The sequence below is a fragment of the Rhodnius prolixus genome, unplaced genomic scaffold (genome assembly GCF_049639745.1).
Source record: "Rhodnius prolixus isolate KJV_2025 unplaced genomic scaffold, Rpr scaffold_3, whole genome shotgun sequence".
Taxonomy (NCBI): Eukaryota; Metazoa; Arthropoda; class Insecta; order Hemiptera; family Reduviidae; genus Rhodnius; species Rhodnius prolixus.
Window position 1 is genome coordinate 10,413,674 of NW_027411603.1, and position 22,304 is coordinate 10,435,977.

The following is a 22,304-nucleotide window of genomic DNA, read 5'->3' on the forward strand; positions in this document are numbered from 1 at the left end:
AATATACAACACTTGATTCACCATGCCAAAAAATGCAATGTCTTAGAAAAAGACAATCTCAACATTCCTTATAAAGGAGCTCATACTTCTTGTTCGTCTTCTTCTTTTTTCATTGATAACTTGATTCATCGAAATTCTTGACATAGAACTGAAGCAAATTGTGCGCAAAATCAGATCTACAAATGGCTTTAAGAAGTAGTTTATAAACATTTTTTATAATTTTATTTCATGACTATTCTTATCCATTGATCAACTTATTCTCTTTTATTTTTTATTATTATTATTATTATTTATTTTTCTAGATGAAGACTCGAACAAATCCTTTAGTGAGGCAACTCTGAATGGTGTGGATACTACTGGCATTTCTACAAAAGCAGTTTATGGAGGCGATGATACATTAAATTTCCTGTCTAATTCAGCAGCACCCAATCCCGGAGACGAAGATGACGAAGCCATTGAAATTTCCGTGCCTTTGAATGATACTAATCCTTTTTCACCAACTCACGTTCCTGCGGAACCAGTTATTGTGAATGCTGCAGATACCATTCAAGACCAAATGGTTCAAGATCATTTTAGTCTAGGATTTAAACCCTTTGATCCGATGACTCAATCAGTTATGGAAGATGAAGGGCAGCATGAAGACGAAACCTCACCAGATGTAGATTTCATGTCTTCAGGTAAACCAGATTTATTATCTCCAGAAACAAATCAAGTACCCATTGGTGGGGCAGAAGCTAATGAAGCTCTTGAAGCGCAGACATCCAGTTCTGGTTTCGATTCAGAAAGTGGGCCAGATGATGGGGACCATATACCTGCAGAACAGTGTAATCTAGCAGCTGCTGCTGCAGCTGTTGGTATTTCATTTGGTGAGGACATAAACATTGAAGATATTGTCAATAATACAAAGTCAATGTCCTTAATCGAAGATTCTCATCCAATTGAGAAAATTGAACAAACTCTAAGCCCTTCGTTATCTCCATTGCCTGTCTTAACTGCAAAGGAGGATCTAGAAGAGAAAGAAGTTGATGAATTAAAGGCTGATTTAGAAGTGAAGGAACAAGTTGAAATGGACGTTCAAGAAGAAAAGATTACTTCTCCTTTGGAATCACCGGTTACTTCTAAAGCTAATGAATCAATGTTGCAATTCGTTGAAGAAGAAACAGAAACGCCAGCAGCAAATATTGTGGAACCTTTATACCTCCCTGTTCAAAAGTCCGGTTCAAAAGACGAAAAAGTTGAGGTATCAGAAAGGGAAATATTAATTAAAGGTATTTCACCACAGCAGTTATTTGACTTAGTGCAAGAATTGCAATTCAATCAAGTCAATAAAACTAAAGAAGAAGAACCGGAGAGTGATTCAGGCTTTGAAATAATTAATGCCAGCGAGGCCTCAAACGAACCAAATTTAATTGAAAACGAACCGTTAAATCGACAGCAGGAAACTGTTGAAGACAGTGTAGCCTCAAATTGTATTACATCAAATTCCGTTCCAGATCTTTTACTGCAGCCTTCCGAAACCGATACAGATAGACAAGCATCCCCCATTGGAACGGGGACAGGAGATATTATTGCTGATCTCGAAGGAGCTATGTTAGATAGTACCCCACCCATGGAACAAACCATGGTAGAAGTTACTGCTCTGGTAGCTGATGAAAGAGAAATAACAGAACAAAATTTGGAAGGTACTAAATCGCCACTGTTCTTCGAAGAAGACAAAGTTGGACACCTTGACTTAAAAAAATCACCTCTACCAGCAGAACCAGATAAAAATGAATTGGCAGAAACGGCATTGACAGAAAACGCTCACGAATTAGAAATGTTCAAAATGCCTATTTCATTGTTAGAGAATAAAGAGGAAATTATTGAATCTCCCCAAACTGTTGTGTTTGAAGAATTTGAAAAAACTTTCTCTCCTAAGGAACAAGTTCTTGATTTTTATCATGTAGATGAAGTTAAGGAGGTTGTAAAGGAAACTAATTCTGTAGAAGTAGATAAGAGCACAGAAATGGGAGAATCGCCCATTGAAGAAGAATTGTGCAGCAAATCACCTATTTTTGCAAATAATATTGAAGAAAAAATTGTGTCGGAAACGTTGATAGCTGAAAATGAAATTGGAAAAGTGGAAATTAAAGAACAACTTCTGTCCGTAGATGTTGTGAAGGAAGAAATTAAGGAACAACCTGTATTCGCCGTACCTACAGAGAGGGAAGAGATTTGTGTTTTAAAAGATATAAGTAAACCTTTTTTGGAGGATGAAAGCAAAGCTGTGGAAGAAGTAAAAGATGCACCACCACCAGTAGACGAAGACAAAGCCAAATATGAGGAAGGGATACCTCTTCAACCAACACCTCCTAGTACACCAGCACCAGGGGTAACACTACAGGATGAAGGACAAGACCTTATCGCTGCTGCAATAGCCGCTGCAGGTACATCATTAATAAATACACTCAAGGGGGAAAAAAAGTCGCCTAGATATTGATCTAATAACTTAATCAAAATTACTTATTACTTCCGAAGTCTAGTACCTTTATTTTGACAAATTTTGGTTTATTTGGGGAGGTTAATCGAAATTCGTCTATCGGAAGAGAATGTTCTTTAAATTTCGTTCGTAAGACACCCTTGAGACTTTAAATTCGTCTAATTTTTACTTTTTTTTACTAGGTGAGAGGAAGGATTCGATCGTTTCATATTTTCACCGGAATTACCTTAAGGTGGTATTATCCTGTATCCGAAAAATGGGTATTGTAGAAGCTTGGGTGCGTGCATAAGTGAGAAGATAGAAAATGTGAACCCTAGCCCAAAAACGAAAAATCGTTGAAAGCTCAGACTTTATTTCTTGTTTGAGTACCCTCGCGGAATATTGCAAAGAATGTATCACAAATTCAAGTACCATCTTTATTTTTTGTTTAATTTTCTCGAAAACGGCTTAAACGATTTTTATTTGTAGGATGCCATGATACCGAGCGGTTAAAGGCGAGATCCGCAAAGCTAAGATGTATTTTGGTATTGGGTTCGATTTCCTGTCTAGGCTTGGATTTTATCATATGGTTAATAAGAAAATTTATAATTAAAGGCTGTTTGCCAGTCGCCTACGACCACGATACCTAATTTGATAGTTAGAAGTAAAGCCCGTCTAAAAAAAACAGACATTACTTTTTCTTTTTTTTTAACTTAACTGCAAATTTTCCCTAATATTCTAGTAACAGGACACTTCTGGAAGAGTGAAGTAGAGTGAGTGAATCGTTTAAGTATGTTAGCATCATTTAAGAACTAATAAGGATTAAATGTGGCAAAATTTGAGAATTTTAAGGAAATTTCTTGACTGAAAGTAATACTTCACTGAATCAATTTTTTTCGTTTGTACATAGATGTTATGGCTCTTCATGTTGTTATTTGTAACATTACATTTTTAACATTAGATGAGGGCAAAAGGGCTTAAAGTTGAGTCCTGCTTAGAAATAACACTTATAGTAATTAGTAAAGTAAAATGTACAATTGAACCTTAACCTAAGATAATATAAATACATTATTTTTACTAAGATTGTGAATTATTTACACGAAATTTTTCTTGCAAATTCAAAACAATTGCAAATTTTCATTTCTTTCTTCCAGGTGTTGCAGTAGCTGGTGCTGGAGCAGCAGTTGTGGCAGTTTCAGCTGCGGAATCTTCAAAGGTAGAAGAGAAGGTCGCAGTCGTTCAGAAGAAGACTTCTGCCACAACTGGTGTGACTGCTGTCAAAAAAATTGATACATCCAAGACTCCTACAAAACCCTCTTCAGTTACTGCAAAATCTTCTCCTAAATCGGGTGCGCCTACATCTACTGCCACCAAAAAGCCAACTGCTTTAACGAAAACGACCAAGCCAGCTGGTACTGCTGCTAAGCCATCTTTAGCTTCCAGCAAGAATTCCACTCCAATCAGTAAGGTTGCTCCAACTACCAGACCTCCTTCAGCTAAACCATCCACCCCCACCACCAAAACTTCCTCGATATCTGCCACAGCCAAGACACCTCCAAAGGTACGCACGTCTACTAGCGCTAAACCAGCACCTGCTGCTACTGCCAAACCTCTGGTAGGTGCATCCGCAGCCAAATCTGCAAAACCAGCCTCACAAACAAGTTCAAGCAAGCCTGCGCCTATTACAGCAACTAAAAAACCAGAGCCTGCAACAATCAAAAAGCAGGCAACTAATACAACAACTGTGAAAGCTACGGTTACTGCAGCTAAAACTTCTGCACCACCAAAACCTGCAACAGCTAACAAATTTTCTGCAACAAAACCAGGCTCTGCTGGTGCCGGATCAAAATCACTGGCTAATAAACCACCTACACCCGCAGCAGTAACCGCGAAACCGAATGCCACATCTACTACAACAGCAAAACCTGCTGCAAAAACTACAACCACAGCAACAGCAAGGACTACAACTGCAAAGGCATCGGTGACTACGAAAACAACAACCGCTGCCAAACAAGGTACTGCAAGCAGTGCTGCAGCTAAGGCACCAATATCAAAAACAAAACCGGCTGCTCCAACAGCTGTGAAAAAACCTCTAGCCAACGAAAAAAATATAAAGGACGCTACAAACAATAAGTTATCAGCTTCCAAACAAGCGGCTGCAGTTAAAAAAAACACGGAAGCTAAAGCAGCAAAACCAACAACAAACGAGACGAAAATAATCGAACCATTGACACAAGAACCGACCGTCACCACAACTAATGGCCATGTTGAAAATGGTCTCAGTAATGAGGAATCGTCGCCAGTTGAAATTGCTTATCAGCAGGTTGTTCAAGCGCTCAATTAGGGACTCTTGAATTGTTAGAAGTCTGTCGCAATATATTTGAACGAATATGTGCATATAACTTTTATTCCTCTTATTAAGGTATGCACATGAAAAAGAAAAAACATGCAATTCTCCCCAATTTTTTATATGAAGCATACTATTAATATTTTAGAAATTTGTTCTAGGTTAAAGAATAACGTAATTTTTATAAGGCAGTATTTTTACATAAATTTTAAAAAGTGAAAAAAAAAATCTTGGGAGATGGTGGTGTTTATGGTTAAATTATTTAAATTATTGATGATTGGTGACATGTTTTTTCACATGTTGTTGCTTAAAAATGTTTGTATGTTAGGGAGCGAATTCATTATTTTTATTATTATTATCGCAGACTGTATTATTTTATTTTTTATTTTACTTCTGCTTAAATTAGGAATGGGCTGTGTGTAAATGTGTCCTATTCAAAATATACTACAAGGTAAAAGAACAATATTAATAATATTGGTTAAAATTGTGTGTGTGAATGAAGAAAATTATGTATTAATAATTATTTTGTATGCTATATGTTGTATATATAAAATTACCAAAATAAATGTATAAAAATATTTAAGCATACTTTGTAAAAATTTAAAAAATAAAGTTATATATTGTATTTAAAAATAACAAAAAAAAGTATGTGTAGGTGCTTTGTTTTTGCTTTTTATAACAAGACATGCTTTTTTTTTCTTTTATAAAAAAAATTCAATTTCCAAATTTAATCTTTGAATATATGAACAGAACTATATTTTATTTTTAAAACGAATATTAATATTTTGCAATTATCCTTCGATTTACACGAAAAAGTGGTTACTCAAATACTTTATAAATCTGAAATATTGGCTTTTTAAATGAAAGTATAATGCAAGTTTAAAATCCATTTATTTCAACGTAATAGCAAATAACAAAAAATAACCCTAAATACAATAAATAAAAAATATTTATGAGAATATCTGTTACACACAAGCAATCATTGTAAGGAAATTAGAGATGAACTTATTTCCATTACATAATTGTTATTTTTGTAGTTGGTTTTCTTATTCAACTCCTTTGGGAAGCAATTCTGGTTTGATGGTTGCCTATTGACTTTTTTCATGTTGGACAGGTTTGTTAATGAAACTCGTAATTATAGCTTTTTTTGGATTGGTTTAGTCATAATTTGAATCTTAGTGATTAAATGATTCACATTTTCATTCGCCACACATTTAAAAGTATCTAACAATAGATAGTTTTCGAAAATTCATTGCCCAGTGGCGGCATATATTGGGTGAATTCTTGCTCTAGTAATTTTTAGCTTTGTCATTGGTACCAAAGGATGGTACAAAAAAGTGGCAGAATAAGCGCGAGCAGCATACATTTTTACCGTGTGAGACCGAAGTCGTGTAAATCGGGGGATAGGTGTGTTTTTATTTTATTATTAATCTCTTATCTCTAACGAATAAGAGATTCGTTTATTGTGTTTATATTATTAATTTTAATATAATAATAATAATTATAAGAATATTTTGCAAAACACACACGATTTCTTAAATAACTTCCCTAAACGTTAATTTTAAAATTATTTTATTATTGCCCTAACATACTGAGTAAATAATTTTGTTTTTTAAGTTGAAAATTTGCAGATGAATTAAGTTTCCCTTTTTTTAAAGATATTGAAATTATATTATTAAGTTAATATAAAAGAGAACTAGGAAAAGCCAAACAATAAATAAAGGACCCACAAATTTTGTAAAGAAAAAAGTAAGAAATTTTTAATTTTACTTATAAGAAGTGTGTTAACTGCGCGAATTTCTATAATAGAGCCTGTTGTGCACGAGATTATCATTAATTTTTATTCAATAAAAAATATAAATTTTTATTTTAATTATTTTCTTTTTGTAATAAAAATGTGAAGTTATCTGCACAAACATCAGTTTCAAACTATTTGCAAATAATAAATTATTAAAGTATTTTCCTTCTTTTCTTTTATGCAACTTTTTGTGATTTTTCTGTTTTATTTTTTTTGAAGAATAGTCTCATTTATTTACCTGTTCACAATGGGCACTAAATTTATAGTAATGTGATATCTATTAATGAAAAAAATTAAGATGAAAATAGTCTTATTTAATGACTGAAATAAAATATATACAAAGTAAGATTTTATAAATCTATAATACACATAATTTCCTTCTTTTTTTTTTAAATGCAAAAGGGGTAAGTATTAATATTTCTGAAGAATGAAAACAATGTAAATCGTTTTGTTTCTTTTAAAGGATTTGGACGATGATTGCCAAACGTTTGAACAGGATTTAATTCTGACAATAAGACTGTTTAACCAGCATTAGTTGCTGGTTAGTAGACTTATAGCATGCACTTTTTAAGTACTCAGGTGTGTGCTCTCACCTTGCATTTCGGTTGAGTGGGTAGAGAACTCAGCTTCAAAAAGAAACTTCCCCCCCCTGATACTCTTTTAGTCTGGTGCTCGCTCAAATAGGTATTTTCAGAAGTGGACTAGTTCGGTTGAACCCAAATTACGCTCCTCTCTGCCCTTTATTGGGCTTGAAACCTTGTTTGACGAGCCTTTGGAAGCATGTCTGTCCGACTACAATGAATAACTGCAAAGGAGACTTTTAAGATGACTAGTTAAGTTTAAGGAAACACCTCAACATAATGGGACTTGTATCAGTTTCTTTTTTTATAGTTTGTGAGGTAGAAGGAAAACAGAATCATTCTTCTTATGCCGGCTTTTTGAGGGTGAGAAGGCAGGATTCAAGATCCTCGATCAGAGGATAGTTGAAGGTGGAAGAACTTTCAGGCATACTATTCCACGTAACAAATGAATAGAACTAGATAAGAAAAATGTCCAAAAGAAATGGTTTTCAAAATAAATTGCTCCTGAATTCCTCATGCTGAGTTCAGATGGTATGTGCATACAGTTTTTATATTGAATTTTTCTAAATAGAAATAATTGAATAAATTAAACTAATGACAGTAATTGTTAAGTAATAAATTATTTGTGTGATTTTTATACGATTGCTTTATTATTCGTTCATATAAAGTCGTTTAATATTGGTAGGAATCAGTAATTTTTTTATTTGTAAAATTAATAAAAATACGTATTTAGTTGTATTTATAAATTGATAACTATTAATACATTTTATAAAAAACTTTATACTGCGTAATACACATAATATGCATTAAAATCTTATGGGGCAAATAAAGTACAAAAGTTTTTTAACTGGATATAGATTTTAATTGCATGGCCACATTAAGATTTCTAGTGAACCTTAGTAACCCTTAGAATAAATTAAATCTTATGGTACATACAAATGTATGTAAAAATTACTAACGATTATTAACTAGACATTCTTTCTGATTCCTGCTTGATTAACTTCATTGGATGTAAGTACTGTACCCTGTTAAAAAAGAATTTTTGTTTTATCTTAAATGTGAGTAGGTGTCTGAAGATTAGACTCTACATATTCAACAAAATATATTGGAAGAAAGTTTTAAGAACTTTCAACCTATCAAAAAAGTATTTATGTTTTGCGTGAACTTTAAAAATCCTCTTAAGAATTTTCAACACAAACAAAAAATTTCTGCACTTACATTGTTATCCCTATAACTTTACATTGCTTTACAAAGTGGTATTCCAAAGAAGGTAACTTTCTTAAGCTGATGATTCTTTTTAAGTGCTCCATAAATAATAATAAAACAAAAAACCTAGCGTGGTATAGAATTTGATTGCATCACCTGAAAGAACTTTCTAAGGATCAAAAGAGCACGATTTATTAAAAGATCTACATAATTTTTTACTTTTTAAGAAAGTTACGCCATTATCTATGTATAAAATTGCGAAAATTGAAAAACCTATTCAGAAATGATCCACTTTAATTGAATGATTTTCTTCAAAATCCGAATTTTTGTAATTTCTTTAGTTTTTATTATATGTTGCCGTTGTTAATATTACATTATTTATTGAAATGGCATTTTTTTAAAAGTGAAGCATTACATCTTTTTTCATAAAGCCTCTTCTTGAAAATAGATTCAAATTAAAGATACAGAAAAATCGAAATGGTTAAACCTTCAGTTATGGTTATCTGCTGTACTCTTATTCCACACATTGCATGGGAAACGGTACGTCATTCGATTGATGCAATTTAATTGATGTAGTAAGTGAATGATGTTTAGAATTTTCAGTGGAAGAAAAGGTCGTAGAAGGATGTTTGTCAGGTAAGACTTCAGAATCGTTTCCGGAGAACTATCACAGATCAGTAGAATGACAGATTGGTTATTGTGCTTTGTTAATAAAAAAATAACCCAAACCCTCTTTCTATAGAATTCATAAACCGGTCCGGGCATGAGTCTGAAATTTAACTAGTAAGTGATATAATTTAAAAGATGGCTAATATATGTATTCTCGACAGTAAATTCAAAAATCTGATCTCAAATAGAATGTAAATATCGATACTTACTCCTTAAACGTGAAAAGGAAAAACGGAATGAGGGATTAAAGCTAAATTCATTACAAAGAATATGCCATCAATTTTGAAATGGGATCTGTTTGTCAAGAATGCAATAAAGAAAATATTTAGATCTATGTCCGAGGGCATTAAACCTAACTGAAAAAAGTATAACAGGAAAAACATTCTATTATTGGTTAGTATTACATCACTAAACATGAGAGTCACCATGACTAATAAAAGTAGTTGTAGTGCTCAGAAGCTCTCTCGATTTGTTTCAACTTCCAGAGTTACTCAAAAGTGCCATAATAGACAGACAAATTCAATAGTTTTTTATTATTTTTAACAAGTCTACAAACGCCACCTGTTCTCACAGGCTAATGCGATGCGTGCGTTACCCTTCAAGATGCTTGCGATCGCCCGAATAGCCTTTCGGTCTTGTGAAAGTGTTGTCATGATCATACATTGGCTGTGAACTTTAATAAAAACCCTCCTATCGCTAAGTATATTCTAAAGCTTTGATAACTGTTTTCCAGGGCCTTTTCCTTCGCCTAAATGGCGAGATCCTTTGAGGTTATCACGGAGAGGATTCCTAAGCTACACAAACTGTCTTCTCTTGACGGTGTTATCCTAAATGACCGTACACTTATGAAAGTGTATTACTATGAAGTAATAGCCTTACATCAGTTAAGGCTTAACATCTAGTAGAATCGACTTGAAGTCTGAGAAAACTATGATTTTGCAATTGTTTATGATCTCTTGTAATCTAAACAGCGCAAATGCAACAAGCTCGGAATGAAAAACTTGTTTTCGTAAACTTACCAAAGTATCATACCTCAGATTGGCGCCGTACACCGGTTTTGGTTTTCATATAAATCACCGGAGTTTAATTCATCAGTTTAATTAGAAAATTTGACTTAAACTCTGTTTTTATATACTCTGAAGTTTACAGACAGGCAGTCAACAATTGTAGCGTACGTCCGAAATGTAGTTATACACCACTGATTAATTAACGTATTGAAATCATTGAACTTACCCAATACTCAATGGTTTCAATGCCCTTCTCCCTTTAAAATATATGCAAATATAACTACTTGTGTACAGGTCTGCAGAGCCAGTGTGAAAAGTTCCAGTTTAAAAGACACACGTTGAAGATATCCACGAAAGAGGGAAGTACTGATGTTTATTGTAAACGAGGATTAGATGGTGTGTATTTGAACCAACAACATAAGAAATTTTAAATGTTGCTCCGAAGGTATGTAAGTTAGTTCATTCTGATAGAAAAACTTTACATTTTGTAAGTAGTATAGGGCAAATTAAATAAGTGTAATAAGTATTATATTTATAATGTACAATTATATGTAAGTTCCTAACTATATTAGAATATAATACATATACGTATAAAAAAGATACGTTTAATGATGGACGGAAATAAATAATGAGTCAAGAAAGTTTTATGAAATTGTCTCAACCCGAATTAATGAAATGTATGGAATAAATTAGTTTGGCATCAATTCAATTAAATGCGAGTTTCGATCTGGAGATTTCCTAGTTGCAATCCCCTCTCATGAGAACAGCAACAAACCTTTCTTTTCTTTTCAATTTTTTTTTGTGACCTACTTTCAGTTTTGTTAGAATGCTTTTTAAATATGTATGTCCAATTTTTTATAGCACCTTAACAACCCAATTGCATCTTCTTAATCGGTTAAGAGAAGGTTTGCGCCAAATTAGAGCGCTTACGTGAAAGATTGGTGACGGATGTTATTTCGTTTGACATAAATTATATATTCCTCTTAAATCTAGAAAAGTAAAAATAATCGTCTATTTTTTCGGGCGGGCTTATCATCCAACTAACAATTATATATAAAAAAATTATGTGCATTGTATTAATTGTACTTGGAAAGAAAGCATCTTCAGATATAAAAAAGCAAGTTTTTATTTACGTTATGAAAAAAACAAACAAAAACAGATTATATTTACGTATTTTGGGCAACAATTCATCCTCAATCCAGCTGGAGTTAAGAGTATTGTCTTTACTTTTCAAGAATTTTCGGCAAAACCACTTTGTGGTAATAGAAGTACTCAATAAACACCACTTTTCAGATTGCCGTTTGACTGGCTTATCTTCATGTTTCTTTACTTTAATCATATCGTATGTCAGTAAATCTTTTTCTGACGTGTTTATTCTAAAATTGTTAAAACCACAGAAAAAAAAAGACAAACTCAAGATCCTTATTCGAATCATGAAGGCAGGAATTCAGATCAAGAAGAGAGGACGTTAGGAAGTTTGATGGAAATCAGAACAGAAGAGATTACAAGATATGTAATAGAGCGTCATTGGCGAGTAAGATGGTGGATCACAAGATTGATGGCTAGAGATATTATAATCTGGTTCGAAGCTTAAAGGCGTGTAATTGCTTTGAGTTTAGGGTTTATTAAGTTCTTAGTGGCATTATTTATCTTCACTATAGAGTGTTTTTTATTGTTTGGCACATTTGTTAGATTTATTAAAAATAAGAGTAATTATATTTCCATAAATAGTCGAGAAATAATATTTTGATTTCACAAGCATTTCGATTAGTCCTACCATTCATTTAAGAACTAAGAGTAATGGAACTATTATGCAATGTTACTCTAATACTCGCAGATGTAATAAAAAAATTGTAGCTCTTGAGAGACGCTTCTTATTTATTGCAAGCCCTTCAAGTGGTAAAGAAATTGACTCTATTGGAAATGTTGGTGGGGCGAGGAAACTCAATGAAAAAATGATTGTTTGTAAATAATAAATATTTGGCTGTTAGAAAAAATTAAAACCCATTATTAAGGCCCTTATTTTTTTATCTTTGAGGAAGGAGGGTAAATTGCAATACAGTTGAGATAGCTACTATCTTGTGGGCCTCAATCGCAGTTTATTTTAAACTTATTAAGACCGGGTGCAACTTTTAATTATATCTATGTCAAGGATCTTGAAAAATAGATGTACATATAACAAAAAAAATGAAAAATTAATAGAAATGGATCTGTTATTGAATATTTAAATGTTAATCAATAAAGAACTTTATTTAAGTTCATTATTTGGGAATTTTCCTGTACTTTTTGTTTTCTTGAAAAACTTACCTGTTGAATTGGTCTTGTATTTACTTTCGTTAGTTCAGTGCCCTGGGGTAATCTGTGATTTTTATTCGTTTCTATTAGCACTGTTTACACTTATTTCGAAATTAAGTGAAATTATGGTTATTATCTAGGGAGGGACCTAGCGCTTCGGCCTCTTACTCTTATATTTATAAGTTTATGTTAAATATTAGTTTATAATAAATTGAGTAATTATTGCAGGTAAAGTTAAAATAAATAATAGATTTCTATTTAACAACTATTATCTTATATTTAAATTTTTTCAGAAAATAGATATGTATATTTTAAATATAAATATAACATATTTTCTTAATAAAAGAAAGAAGTAGTAATATCCTTCAATATAAAATAAATAAAACATATTAATGAAATAATTGAAGAGAAAGTTAAATTATAATTTGTAGTACAAACTTCCGGTTCCATTTATAAATAATAAATTCTTCTGGCCAGAGCAGAATTTATGAACTCACTTGTGGTCGACGTATCTGAACTGTTAATTTTCTGTTTTACTATAGAGGTTTTCCTTAATTTTAACGTTTTGTTGGTAATGCGCTGTCCACCAATAGAATCGATAGCCTCTTTACTAGTGTCACATTCATCCAATGAAGATTTATTATTATCATCATCTGATAGCTTCTGTGAATGTTGGTAGTTGTCGGTAGTTTTCTCGTTTCTTAAATCATTGATTGCATTTATTAATATGGTGTTTGTCGTAGTAGATTTCTTCCCAGTTAGTTTACGTTTCTCCCTTTTTTGATCCATTAATATTTCATTTATTATTTCCATCTCGTCAGAGGATGTTAATTGATCCTCGTTATTCCCTCCTCTTCGATGATTTTTCAATTTAGCTGCCACTCTACTAGCTTTCTTTCGCCTTCTTTTATTTTTTTTATGCGACAACGCAATGCAACCATCTGAACTAGAATCAGCATCGTGATCGTTATTTAAACCAGTAGTCATCCTGATGCTTGAGGATGATGCTTTCCGCTTATTTTGGTTAAGCGGTTTAACAGTTTCCATTTCTTCTTCTTTAAGATTAGAAATATTCATATTTGTTATACTTTCTCGTGTATTGTTATCGATTTCTTGCATTTCAGCATCTTCATTTGAACCAAGTAACTTTACGCTTAGTCCTGTATCATAGTTTAAATGTGCATTATAATGTCTAGAAGAAACGTGGGGACTTATTAAATTTAAATTTTTTATCCGTTGAGCAGCTGTGGAAGATCTAGAATTATAATCAGGAATTAAGTTGATACTGTTGTCTGATGAAGAATCAAAAGGAATTATCACCGGATCATTGAAATATGCCTTTACGCCAAGGTCAGTAATTACAGATTGTGTTGATAAATCGCTGATTGAATGATATTCATTGGATTCATGCATTTCGTTATCTGAATCTAATAACTCTGGAGATGACTGACTGGAATTATTCAATATAGATTTAACTTTCCTTATTGTTGATTCTCTAGATTTGATTTTGGTAAAATTTTTGTTTACGTTAAAATATGTCTTCCGAACGTCATCTAACGTTTTTTTCGGTGCATCCTGTTTTCTTATTTTAGATGCACGTTCATTAAAATTCTTCAAAAGATATTCTTTTCCTGACCAGGAATCACTAGAATTTATTGTCGTTGACGGAGATTTAAACGAAAAACATTTTCTTGTTGTAAACTCAGAGTTTCTCTCTTTTGAGTTATTTTCTAAACTTATATTTTTATTAATCATATTTTCTAGCTTACTAAAAAAAACTTTGGGGGTTTCATTTGAATTTTCACGCAATTTATACTCTTCATTATTATTTAAAACATCTGGAGTTTCTGATAACTCATCTGAACTTCTAGAAAAATGTATTTCTTGAACTGCAAAATCATTTCCTCCAGTTTCTCTAGGGCTGTTAGCTTCTCTTGGCAATGTTATTTGGCTTTTATCAGTGACTGGATTCTCGTCGGTGGATTTCTTTAATTTATTGTGTTTTTTATGCGTGCCAAATTCAGAAATTAAAGAAGAATTCTTTTTGCCAGCATCACTTTCTGATAACTTTCCCCCTGTTTTATTGGGTGTTTTAATTATACTAGTATTAGATAAACGTAATCTGTTTTCATCGTGGCTTGATAAGTCCATTAATTCTACAATTTTATCCAGTTCACATGAACTACTTTCTGAAAAAAAAATGTCCTTCTTTGGAGTTTTTCTAGAAATACTTTTCTTTGGGAAAGTTTGATCTGATATTTCGGGAGACATGTTTTCTTTGTCTGTATTATTATTTCCATTTCTAGTTACGTTCCTTGCTTTAGAATGATTTTCTTTAGCCCTAACATTGCTTAATAACTTCAAAGGTTCTCTTTTTCCCCTAGGTTCAACAATTATTGATGATGGAACGGTGTTCTCAGAACTGCCTGTTACTGTAGTCGCATCACTGTTAGAAATGATTGTTGGATAATCTTTTTTGCTTATATAATTTTCTTTTTCAATTTCAACCATATTTATCTCAACATGTTCGTTTAGCAATTCTTCTTTTGTATTTAATCTGTTCATCTTATCTGAGGAGTTTAGTCTTTCTTGAATTGATAGTGAAATTAAATTATTTTCTTTCGTCCGAGCTTCTTCTTTTGTATTGTTTTGGTTAAAACTATCAGAACTGAATGTTAGTTCTTTTTTACCATCTTTGTCCAACACAAAACTTTTATAAATAGTCCCAGTACTAAAACCGAATTCATGTTGTATATCAGAACTTTCAAGACTAAAAGAAGCCGAACTGCTTAGTCGAAACTTTTCTATGTTACCAATTGCAGTCAGAAGCTTGCCTGAAGGTGTTAAGTGCATTAAATGTCCAATTTCTGAAGAATCTGATGATAACGGTGAAATTGCATCGCATTGTATTTCTAGTTCCGATAAATGTCTATTAACAGATGGGTCGTGTTCACTCTGCACCAGGTTGGAGCAAACCAAAGATTCAACTTGCATTTGACATTCATCATGAGCTGCATTTGGTTCAAATATACCTCCTGAGTTATTATTGTTTTCTTTTTGTTTCACTTGGTCGTAATTTTGTGACTTCAGTGCCGAAAATTCATTATCTGCATTATTTTTCTCTGCAATATCTATTTCATCTGTAAATTGATAATCCATGTTGGACGTGCGGTCACCTGAAGCGCTGTGTACTGATAAATGTCTATTAGCAGATGTGTCGTCTTCACTCTGCACCAGGTTAGAGCAAACCAAAGATTCAACTTGCATTTGGTGTTCATCATGAGCTGCATTTGGTTCATTTCCTGATTCTACTGTGTTTTTAATACCCGCTTCTGATAATTCTTCGCCTGAAGAATTTCCTATCTCCCAAGATGTTTTGGCTTTTATTTTAATATTATTTAGTTTATTGTCATCTTTCATTCCATCTCGTTCCCTTATTATAACTATATCATGGTTTGATTCATCATCAGAAGGATAACTTGGTGACATGACACCTGTGTCGTGGTCATTTATTAAACTATCTGAAGACTGTGAATTGTCGTCTTCATAGCCAGTAGGAAATGGCGGAATTATTCTTATCTCATTGTCACTACTTGAATAATTATCATAATCTTTATTGTACATTTGATCACATAGCGACTTAACTCTGTTGTCCTGTTCTCTGCCTAAAATGTCTAAAATATTTCTAATATCTCCTTCTTTCGAATGATTGTCTCGTGTACGCATTTCTTTATTATTTTCTGGAAGTGATTTTTCTTTATTTAAGGCAAGATCAATTTCTTTTTCTATTAATCTAATGGGAGGAGCAGTTTTCAAGTGTGCATGATTTCCTTCAATGTCAATATTTGATTCACTGCTTAGGCTGTCATTTAAACGCTCAAAATAAGGTTTATGAACTGCTTTTTCGTGATTATTGTTTACTACCTCTTCAGAGTTGTCATTAATTAGTAATGAGCTTGAACTTATCTCTGATTCTGTCGAATTGGATTTATCGTAGCAAAGAACTTGTACATTCTTAAATCTTACCCTTTTCTTCAACTGAATTTCTGATTTGCGAACGTAATCTAACACAGAGCCAACACCCTCATTTATGTTTTTCTTCTTAAGTGCTAATTGTTTACGGTTGCCCACTGAATTTGGCTTTCCCAGGATTTCTGCTGTTTCTGTTTCTTGTATTAGGTTTTGCAGTTTCCTAGCATTCTGCTTATCATTCTTAACCAGTTTACTGTCCTTTTTATCGATGTGATTGTTATCCCGAATTTTTATTTGGGTAATTTGTAATTTCAGTTTCTTTAATCTTGCGTTTTCTTTTTTCTCTACTGCAAACAATTTTTTCAGCTTCGCTCTGTAACAAAACTTTCAATATTACTTAATTCCATGGTGCACTCTGAAATTCCTTTTATTTACTGCAGTTTTCACTACATCAACATTATTACTTAACATTGATTAGTTAATAATTACAAGGAGACATAACATTTTTCTAACGATAGAAATAATCAGACGATTCCCTTCAAGAGGAAGTCAAAACTTAAAATAAACCCTTGTACAACTATCTTACCGGAAAGTTTTAATATTTTTAAAGCAATAAACTATTTATTGAATGTAATTAGAGTAAAGAAAATTTTTGGGCCTATTTCTGAGAGTAAAGCATTATTAGATCCACTTCCAATACTGCATTGTGCTTGAAATTTTCAAAAATGAGACCTTGGCATTCTTAAATGGAAACCAAATGAGAGGAATATTTTATGCGCATAATTTCTAATATTAGATTTAATATAAGTACAGATATTTAGCCAAAGAACCTTGGGGAAAGTCAAGAACACAAGTTATCCTATTAGGCAAGGGAAATTGTCTAAATTATTTTTTTACTAAATAGTCATCTCTGATTTTGATTCTGAGAAAGAATGCAGATTTTTAATTAATATTTTAAATTGATACAATAGATTGCTCTGGCTGTCATTTTCTTTTAATTTTAATTTCATAGACTTATTTAAGGATTTCGTGCTGTCCCTAGTTACTCCTCTAACCATGCATAAAAAATGTTTCAAGCATTACAACGTGTGTTTTATGTGAGAAAATGTTTGATTAAAAAAATTAAAATCAAAATTTACTTGTCAATTTTTCCGCAAATCTGTGGAATTCCTAAAAATTGATAAACTTTTCCCCACTGTTGTGTTTCATCTAGAAATGGATAATTTAGAACGAAGTGTTGAAAACAATCGCTTAACAGGCGTGTTTTTTTTGAATTTTTCTTTTTTTCTTTGTAAAAAAAGCTGTACCATTCCCCTGGGGTGAAAGCTGAGTCGATGTTGTAGAATTTTATCACTGAAATCATAGTATTAATATTTTATCATAGTTCAAAGCATTCGATTTAATATGTTGAAATATTAATTTAATATTGAAACATACCCATCTTGATAAGTTTGTTAAATAATTACATGAATGTAATTCTCCCATGAAATATCAAAATTTATTATTTCTATTCAAATTTTAGTACCACATTAACCAGCGCATTCTGGGTAATAAAGTCACTGCCTGGTGAACTTTCCGTAACAAATTCAACTTTCTGACTGTAATTTGTCTATTACATTTAAATATTTCTTTAAAAAATTCTTGTTACAATAAATTGATTTAATTTAATTATGTTTTAGCATTTGATAGCATTTTTTTATTGTACCTACAAAAACCTATATTTTGAATGTTTGAAGAGAATTTGTAAAAACTATCAATTTTGTTAGTAATGGCTTTGTGTTGAAATAATCGGCCATTTCTTGTTTCGTTAAACAGTATTGAACATAAAGCTATTTTATATTTTTCTGTAGAATTTGATAGTAAATTCGTATTAACAAAGCAATGATTCTTTGTACAATTTTTGAAAGAACTAAGTGCCGTTATGCAGTGATTGTTATGTTCATTTGACTATTTTCTTTTGTTTCTTATGTAACCTGCTTTTATGTATGCCGTACTCATAGTGAGTATTTTGATAGAGTCTAATTTGTGAAATTGAGTTTCCACAGAAAATTTGTTTATGTTTTAAAGCCCCTGAATGCCTGACCACGAAATTTTTTTTTAAGCGCACGGTCTGCAAAATCACTCTCGGAAAGAGATAGAGTGAGAATGTGTGTAACTCAAAATTAGTAATCTGTTTTCATTTTTATTATAGCTTCTGATCATAAGCTGATGGGTCAAAATACTTCAACCTGCCAACACTTTGTTCCTTATCAGGCTATTTTATGAAAATAAGCAAGAAGCATAATGATCAGTTTATAAAAAATGAATTTATACGATTCTTGAGTATTGTTTCGTTAGAAATTCATTATTCAGGCTGAAAATCAGTTACCACCTTGCAGAATTATTTATCATTAATAACCACTCTAAAATATTAATTTAAATTTTAATTAACAACAGTGTTCATCAATAAGGATTAATAATAATGTTTTAATTTTTTAGTTGCATTGTAGAAATCTCGAGTCTCTCTCTCTCTTTTTCTCTCTTCCTCTCTCTGTTTTGTAGTCCTGTTGTAGAACTAGGTATAGATCGAAACGTTGTTGAAGAGTTTTTTTTCTATTGATTAAAACTCAAGAATCGTAGAATTATGTTATTTTTTAGGAAAGTTGCCACCAAAAATTCTAAATTAACGACGTCTGATTATCTTCAGGTGCACTGAACGATTGGGGTGGTTATAACTCCTATGTATGCGTTTTTTTTTCTTTATTACACAATGAATTCGACTACATATAAAAGCATTCAATGACATAGACTAACAGTGCAATCATATCATCAGTTAGATCAGTTTCTTTGGAGAAAATCAAATGAACAATAAACTTTTACATTATCTTTGAATTACTTAAAATAAGTATTATATATATTTTACAGTTCTATTTAATAATACAAATCAAATAAACTAACAAACAAAAATAATATTTTATTACAGAAAATATAGTTTTGGGAGCGCGAATATGTTGTGACGCATGTTGAAATGTGGTGGGACTTCCCTTGGTGGTTGGATAGGCGCCTTGGTAATAGACCTCAGTCTGCTCAGACCTTTGCCAAGCCAGTAACACTTCGGCATTGAAGTGGTTCACATCAATATAGTGGAGTGCTATTGTAATGATAATTTTTGAACAGATATTCGCTTTTGGAATCATTGGTAAGAGATTTTCTTAATTATTAAAAAATTTAAATAAAAGAAAATTATGTTGATAAGATTATAATTATTTTCAAAATTAATTAATTAATAGGTGTATAATAAGTGTAATTAATAATTAGAAAGTTATGTAAATATTATTATCCCAATATTTTAATATAATTTCATTATTTAATTATTATAGTATTATTTTGTTTTTAATTGCAAAAAATGTTTTAAAGCTGTTCATAAAAGAAAAAATTTACAACAGTGTGTTTCTCATATTAACACGTGGGCCACTGCTGATCATCTGTACAGTATTCAGTTACACATCATATTTTTCTTTAAAAGAAAAGAAATTTAATGCGTACTTGCTTTAATATTAGAAGTTAATAATATTTTCTTTTAATGTGAAATACTCTTAAAAGAGTTTCTTTTACTGCAAAAGAAACATTAAAAAGATGACATACTTTAAAAGTTGCATTGTTACTAATTAGCTGGAAGTTCTAATCCGTTATGAAAGAGTTGTCATTTCTAGTGTAACTCAAAAGAACTCAAAAAAATATTTTTTTTTTTAGAAAGGTGGCCTACGCAAGTATATGCAAACGGTAGAACAAACTTTTGAGAAAATTATGAAATCTGAAAATACCAGCTAGTAGATGTTCTTAAAAATTAAAATATGATCTTGAATTCTTAGTGTAAACCAGTTTCGATCAATCTAAGTTAGGATCTAGTGGAAATGTTCTAACCATCATGGAAGTTACCACTACTATTATCTGTTTTAAGTTTTTCAGAATGTAGTTTTATTGTTTTATAGTGGTTTTATTGTATCTTTTTCATATTTTATTTTTTATATGAATTTTTGATACTGGTTCTAAGGGATTTTTAAATTATCCGTCTTTTAAGTTTTAACTTCGCTTTATCCATTTAATGTAAAGTATATCTTGTTTACTTCCCTTGTCGACTTTCTAAAGTCGTGCCTTAGAAAAACACCTTCCTTTTTTAGAATTATTTAGTTTATTTTAACGGGGATGAAATTATGAAAGAAAATGATATTTAACGTATTGAAAATTTCGTTCATGTTTCTCAAATTTTATTTAAGAGAGTTAATATTTCACGAAAAACATACTTATTTAACCATAGTTTGTTAACTAAATCAGAAATTATGAAGTTGAATGAACCAAACTGGACTAATGGAATAATGCGTATTATTCGCAGAATTCCTTATCAAATGAAAAGAACTGTATAAAGTGATATTCCAGCCTCCGATTAGAGCACGTGTTGCTATTCAATTTGTATAGAAAAGTATATTGGGAACAGATTTGCCTTCTAGTTTTGGTTAAATGCTCTTATTGATTCTCATGGTCACCATCAATGTTGTATTACATAAATTCTCTTTGATTTTTTTATTTCTTTTACTTATTGTCCCATAACAATCTTCCCAGAAGTTACATTTTTATCAGAAACTGAGTGTGATGAACATCACTACATTGACCAAAAAGTTTTCTATAGCCTTGTGATTAGGTCAATTAAACTCCTTATGATATTTTTGATACCTTTTGAAACACGAATTTTCTTTATTTTAATAATAAAATAAATTAGAAAAATGTTAGGTAAGAATGCTTTCTGAAGCAGATTTATCAGACCTAATAAATAAAGCAAGCGAAAATCGTGTGCCTTTCCTGCCAGAATATTAGTTAATTTCCACTCTAGATTATTAATTAGAACCAAATTTCCTCACCTTGGTAAATTTAATGGGTAGTTTTTGTGAAAGTTACTAAGAAATTATCAATAACTGACTTGTGCTAATAGGCGCACGGTTAGGCTGGTTACCTTCAAGTATGGCGCGCAGTTTTTTCATATTTAATTAGTTCGCACTGAGATATTATTGCTTAGCGAATTTTCGTTTAATTTTGTGTACTTCTTTGGCACCAAACATTTTTATCGAAAATGAAACACTCTTTTGAGAGCTTGTTGACGTTGTTTAGGACAATTCATGAGTATTTCCAGCTTTTGTCAGTTCCTTTAAATAAAAAAAGTAGAAAAAATGTTATTCATATTTAATTTATCCATTTTATGTTAGTAGTAAGTTTATGGAAGCAGAGTGAATTTAAAGTTCAATGGATTTTATGGTTTTCTGATGAATTATTCCTTTTTACTTTCATTAGTTCATATATTCTGAAAGTGTTTGTATTGAAATTCCGAGAAACTTTCTCAGTTTCATCTGGAAACATCAGAGTGAACTGTGAAATTAGTCTGTTACTGGGGAAGAGCACCATCATCCAGTACTTTTGAGAATTTAACTTTTATCATAAGAACCTATGAATCGAGTTTATTCTGATCTTTTTCTTATTTTTGCGACCCCTCGTTTTAAGCAAGGGTTGACAGTGTCAACTTTCAAAAAAACGAATTGTTGCTCTTTTATCTAAGGTAACCAGATTTGGGCTCAACCTATTTTAGGCATCCCTTTATCAGTTTCGATCTTTTGTAAAGCCCACTAAGTATCTTCGCCCTTGAGCTTTGTATGCCCAATTATTCATCACAGTGTAAGTTTATTGGGCCTGATGATTTTTTTTTTGTTTAACATCAATGGAATGTTAAAACTATTTCTTCTTCAAGGTTCGCAACTAAACTGATGGATGTCCAGTGATGGACAGTGTTGTATGCAAGAGAGAACACTGTCCGGATGCCGAAAGTGAACTTTCTAAAAACTAAATTTATGAAGATTTAAATTTTTTTGTTTTGTTTTAAATGCGTTATTAATACACTAACTTTCTCCTCCTGGTCTTGTCCGATTTTCAAAAGAGTCAGCTTTAC

At 31.7% G+C, this 22,304-nt stretch overlaps 3 protein-coding genes and 1 long non-coding RNA gene across 9 annotated transcripts in view; 2 read left to right on the top strand and 2 right to left on the bottom strand.

Moving 5' to 3' along the window:
* The window catches only part of LOC141453507 (uncharacterized), a 192,840-nt gene extending 185,891 nt beyond the window's left edge, over positions 1 to 6,949 (top strand). For all 3 annotated transcript variants that reach the window (XM_074126853.1, XM_074126854.1, XM_074126855.1), the window contains 2 exons: positions 303 to 2,426; positions 3,613 to 6,949. In XM_074126853.1, coding sequence (XP_073982954.1) covers positions 303 to 2,426; positions 3,613 to 4,802 — 3,314 coding nt within the window. In that variant the 3' untranslated portion in view covers positions 4,803 to 6,949. The remainder of the gene's footprint in view (positions 1 to 302; positions 2,427 to 3,612) is intronic.
* On the bottom strand, positions 6,016 to 8,854 carry LOC141453519 (uncharacterized). Its single transcript, XR_012458041.1, has 2 exons — positions 8,403 to 8,854; positions 6,016 to 8,209 (listed from the first exon to the last, which is right to left on the bottom strand). It is a non-coding gene; the product is annotated as an uncharacterized lncRNA (long non-coding RNA).
* A 48-nt stretch (positions 8,855 to 8,902) lies between these two features.
* Positions 8,903 to 22,304, top strand: part of lama (phospholipase B domain containing lamina ancestor) — a 45,496-nt gene continuing 32,094 nt past the window's right edge. For 2 of the 4 annotated variants that reach the window (XM_074126860.1, XM_074126863.1), the window contains exons 1-3: positions 8,904 to 9,026; positions 10,361 to 10,511; positions 19,296 to 19,511. The gene's annotated coding sequence lies outside the window, so the exon portion shown is untranslated. Of the gene's footprint in view, positions 9,027 to 10,360; positions 10,512 to 18,197; positions 18,333 to 19,295; positions 19,512 to 22,304 lie in introns of those variants that run through there. The other 2 variants (XM_074126862.1, XM_074126861.1) reach the window with 2 other exon arrangements.
* On the bottom strand, positions 12,688 to 17,928 carry LOC141453508 (uncharacterized). Its single transcript, XM_074126857.1, has 3 exons — positions 17,771 to 17,928; positions 17,473 to 17,686; positions 12,688 to 16,706 (listed from the first exon to the last, which is right to left on the bottom strand). Exons 1-3 carry the CDS (start codon positions 17,772 to 17,774, stop codon positions 12,812 to 12,814), a joined length of 4,113 nt encoding a protein of 1,370 aa, XP_073982958.1. The 5' UTR covers positions 17,775 to 17,928; the 3' UTR covers positions 12,688 to 12,811.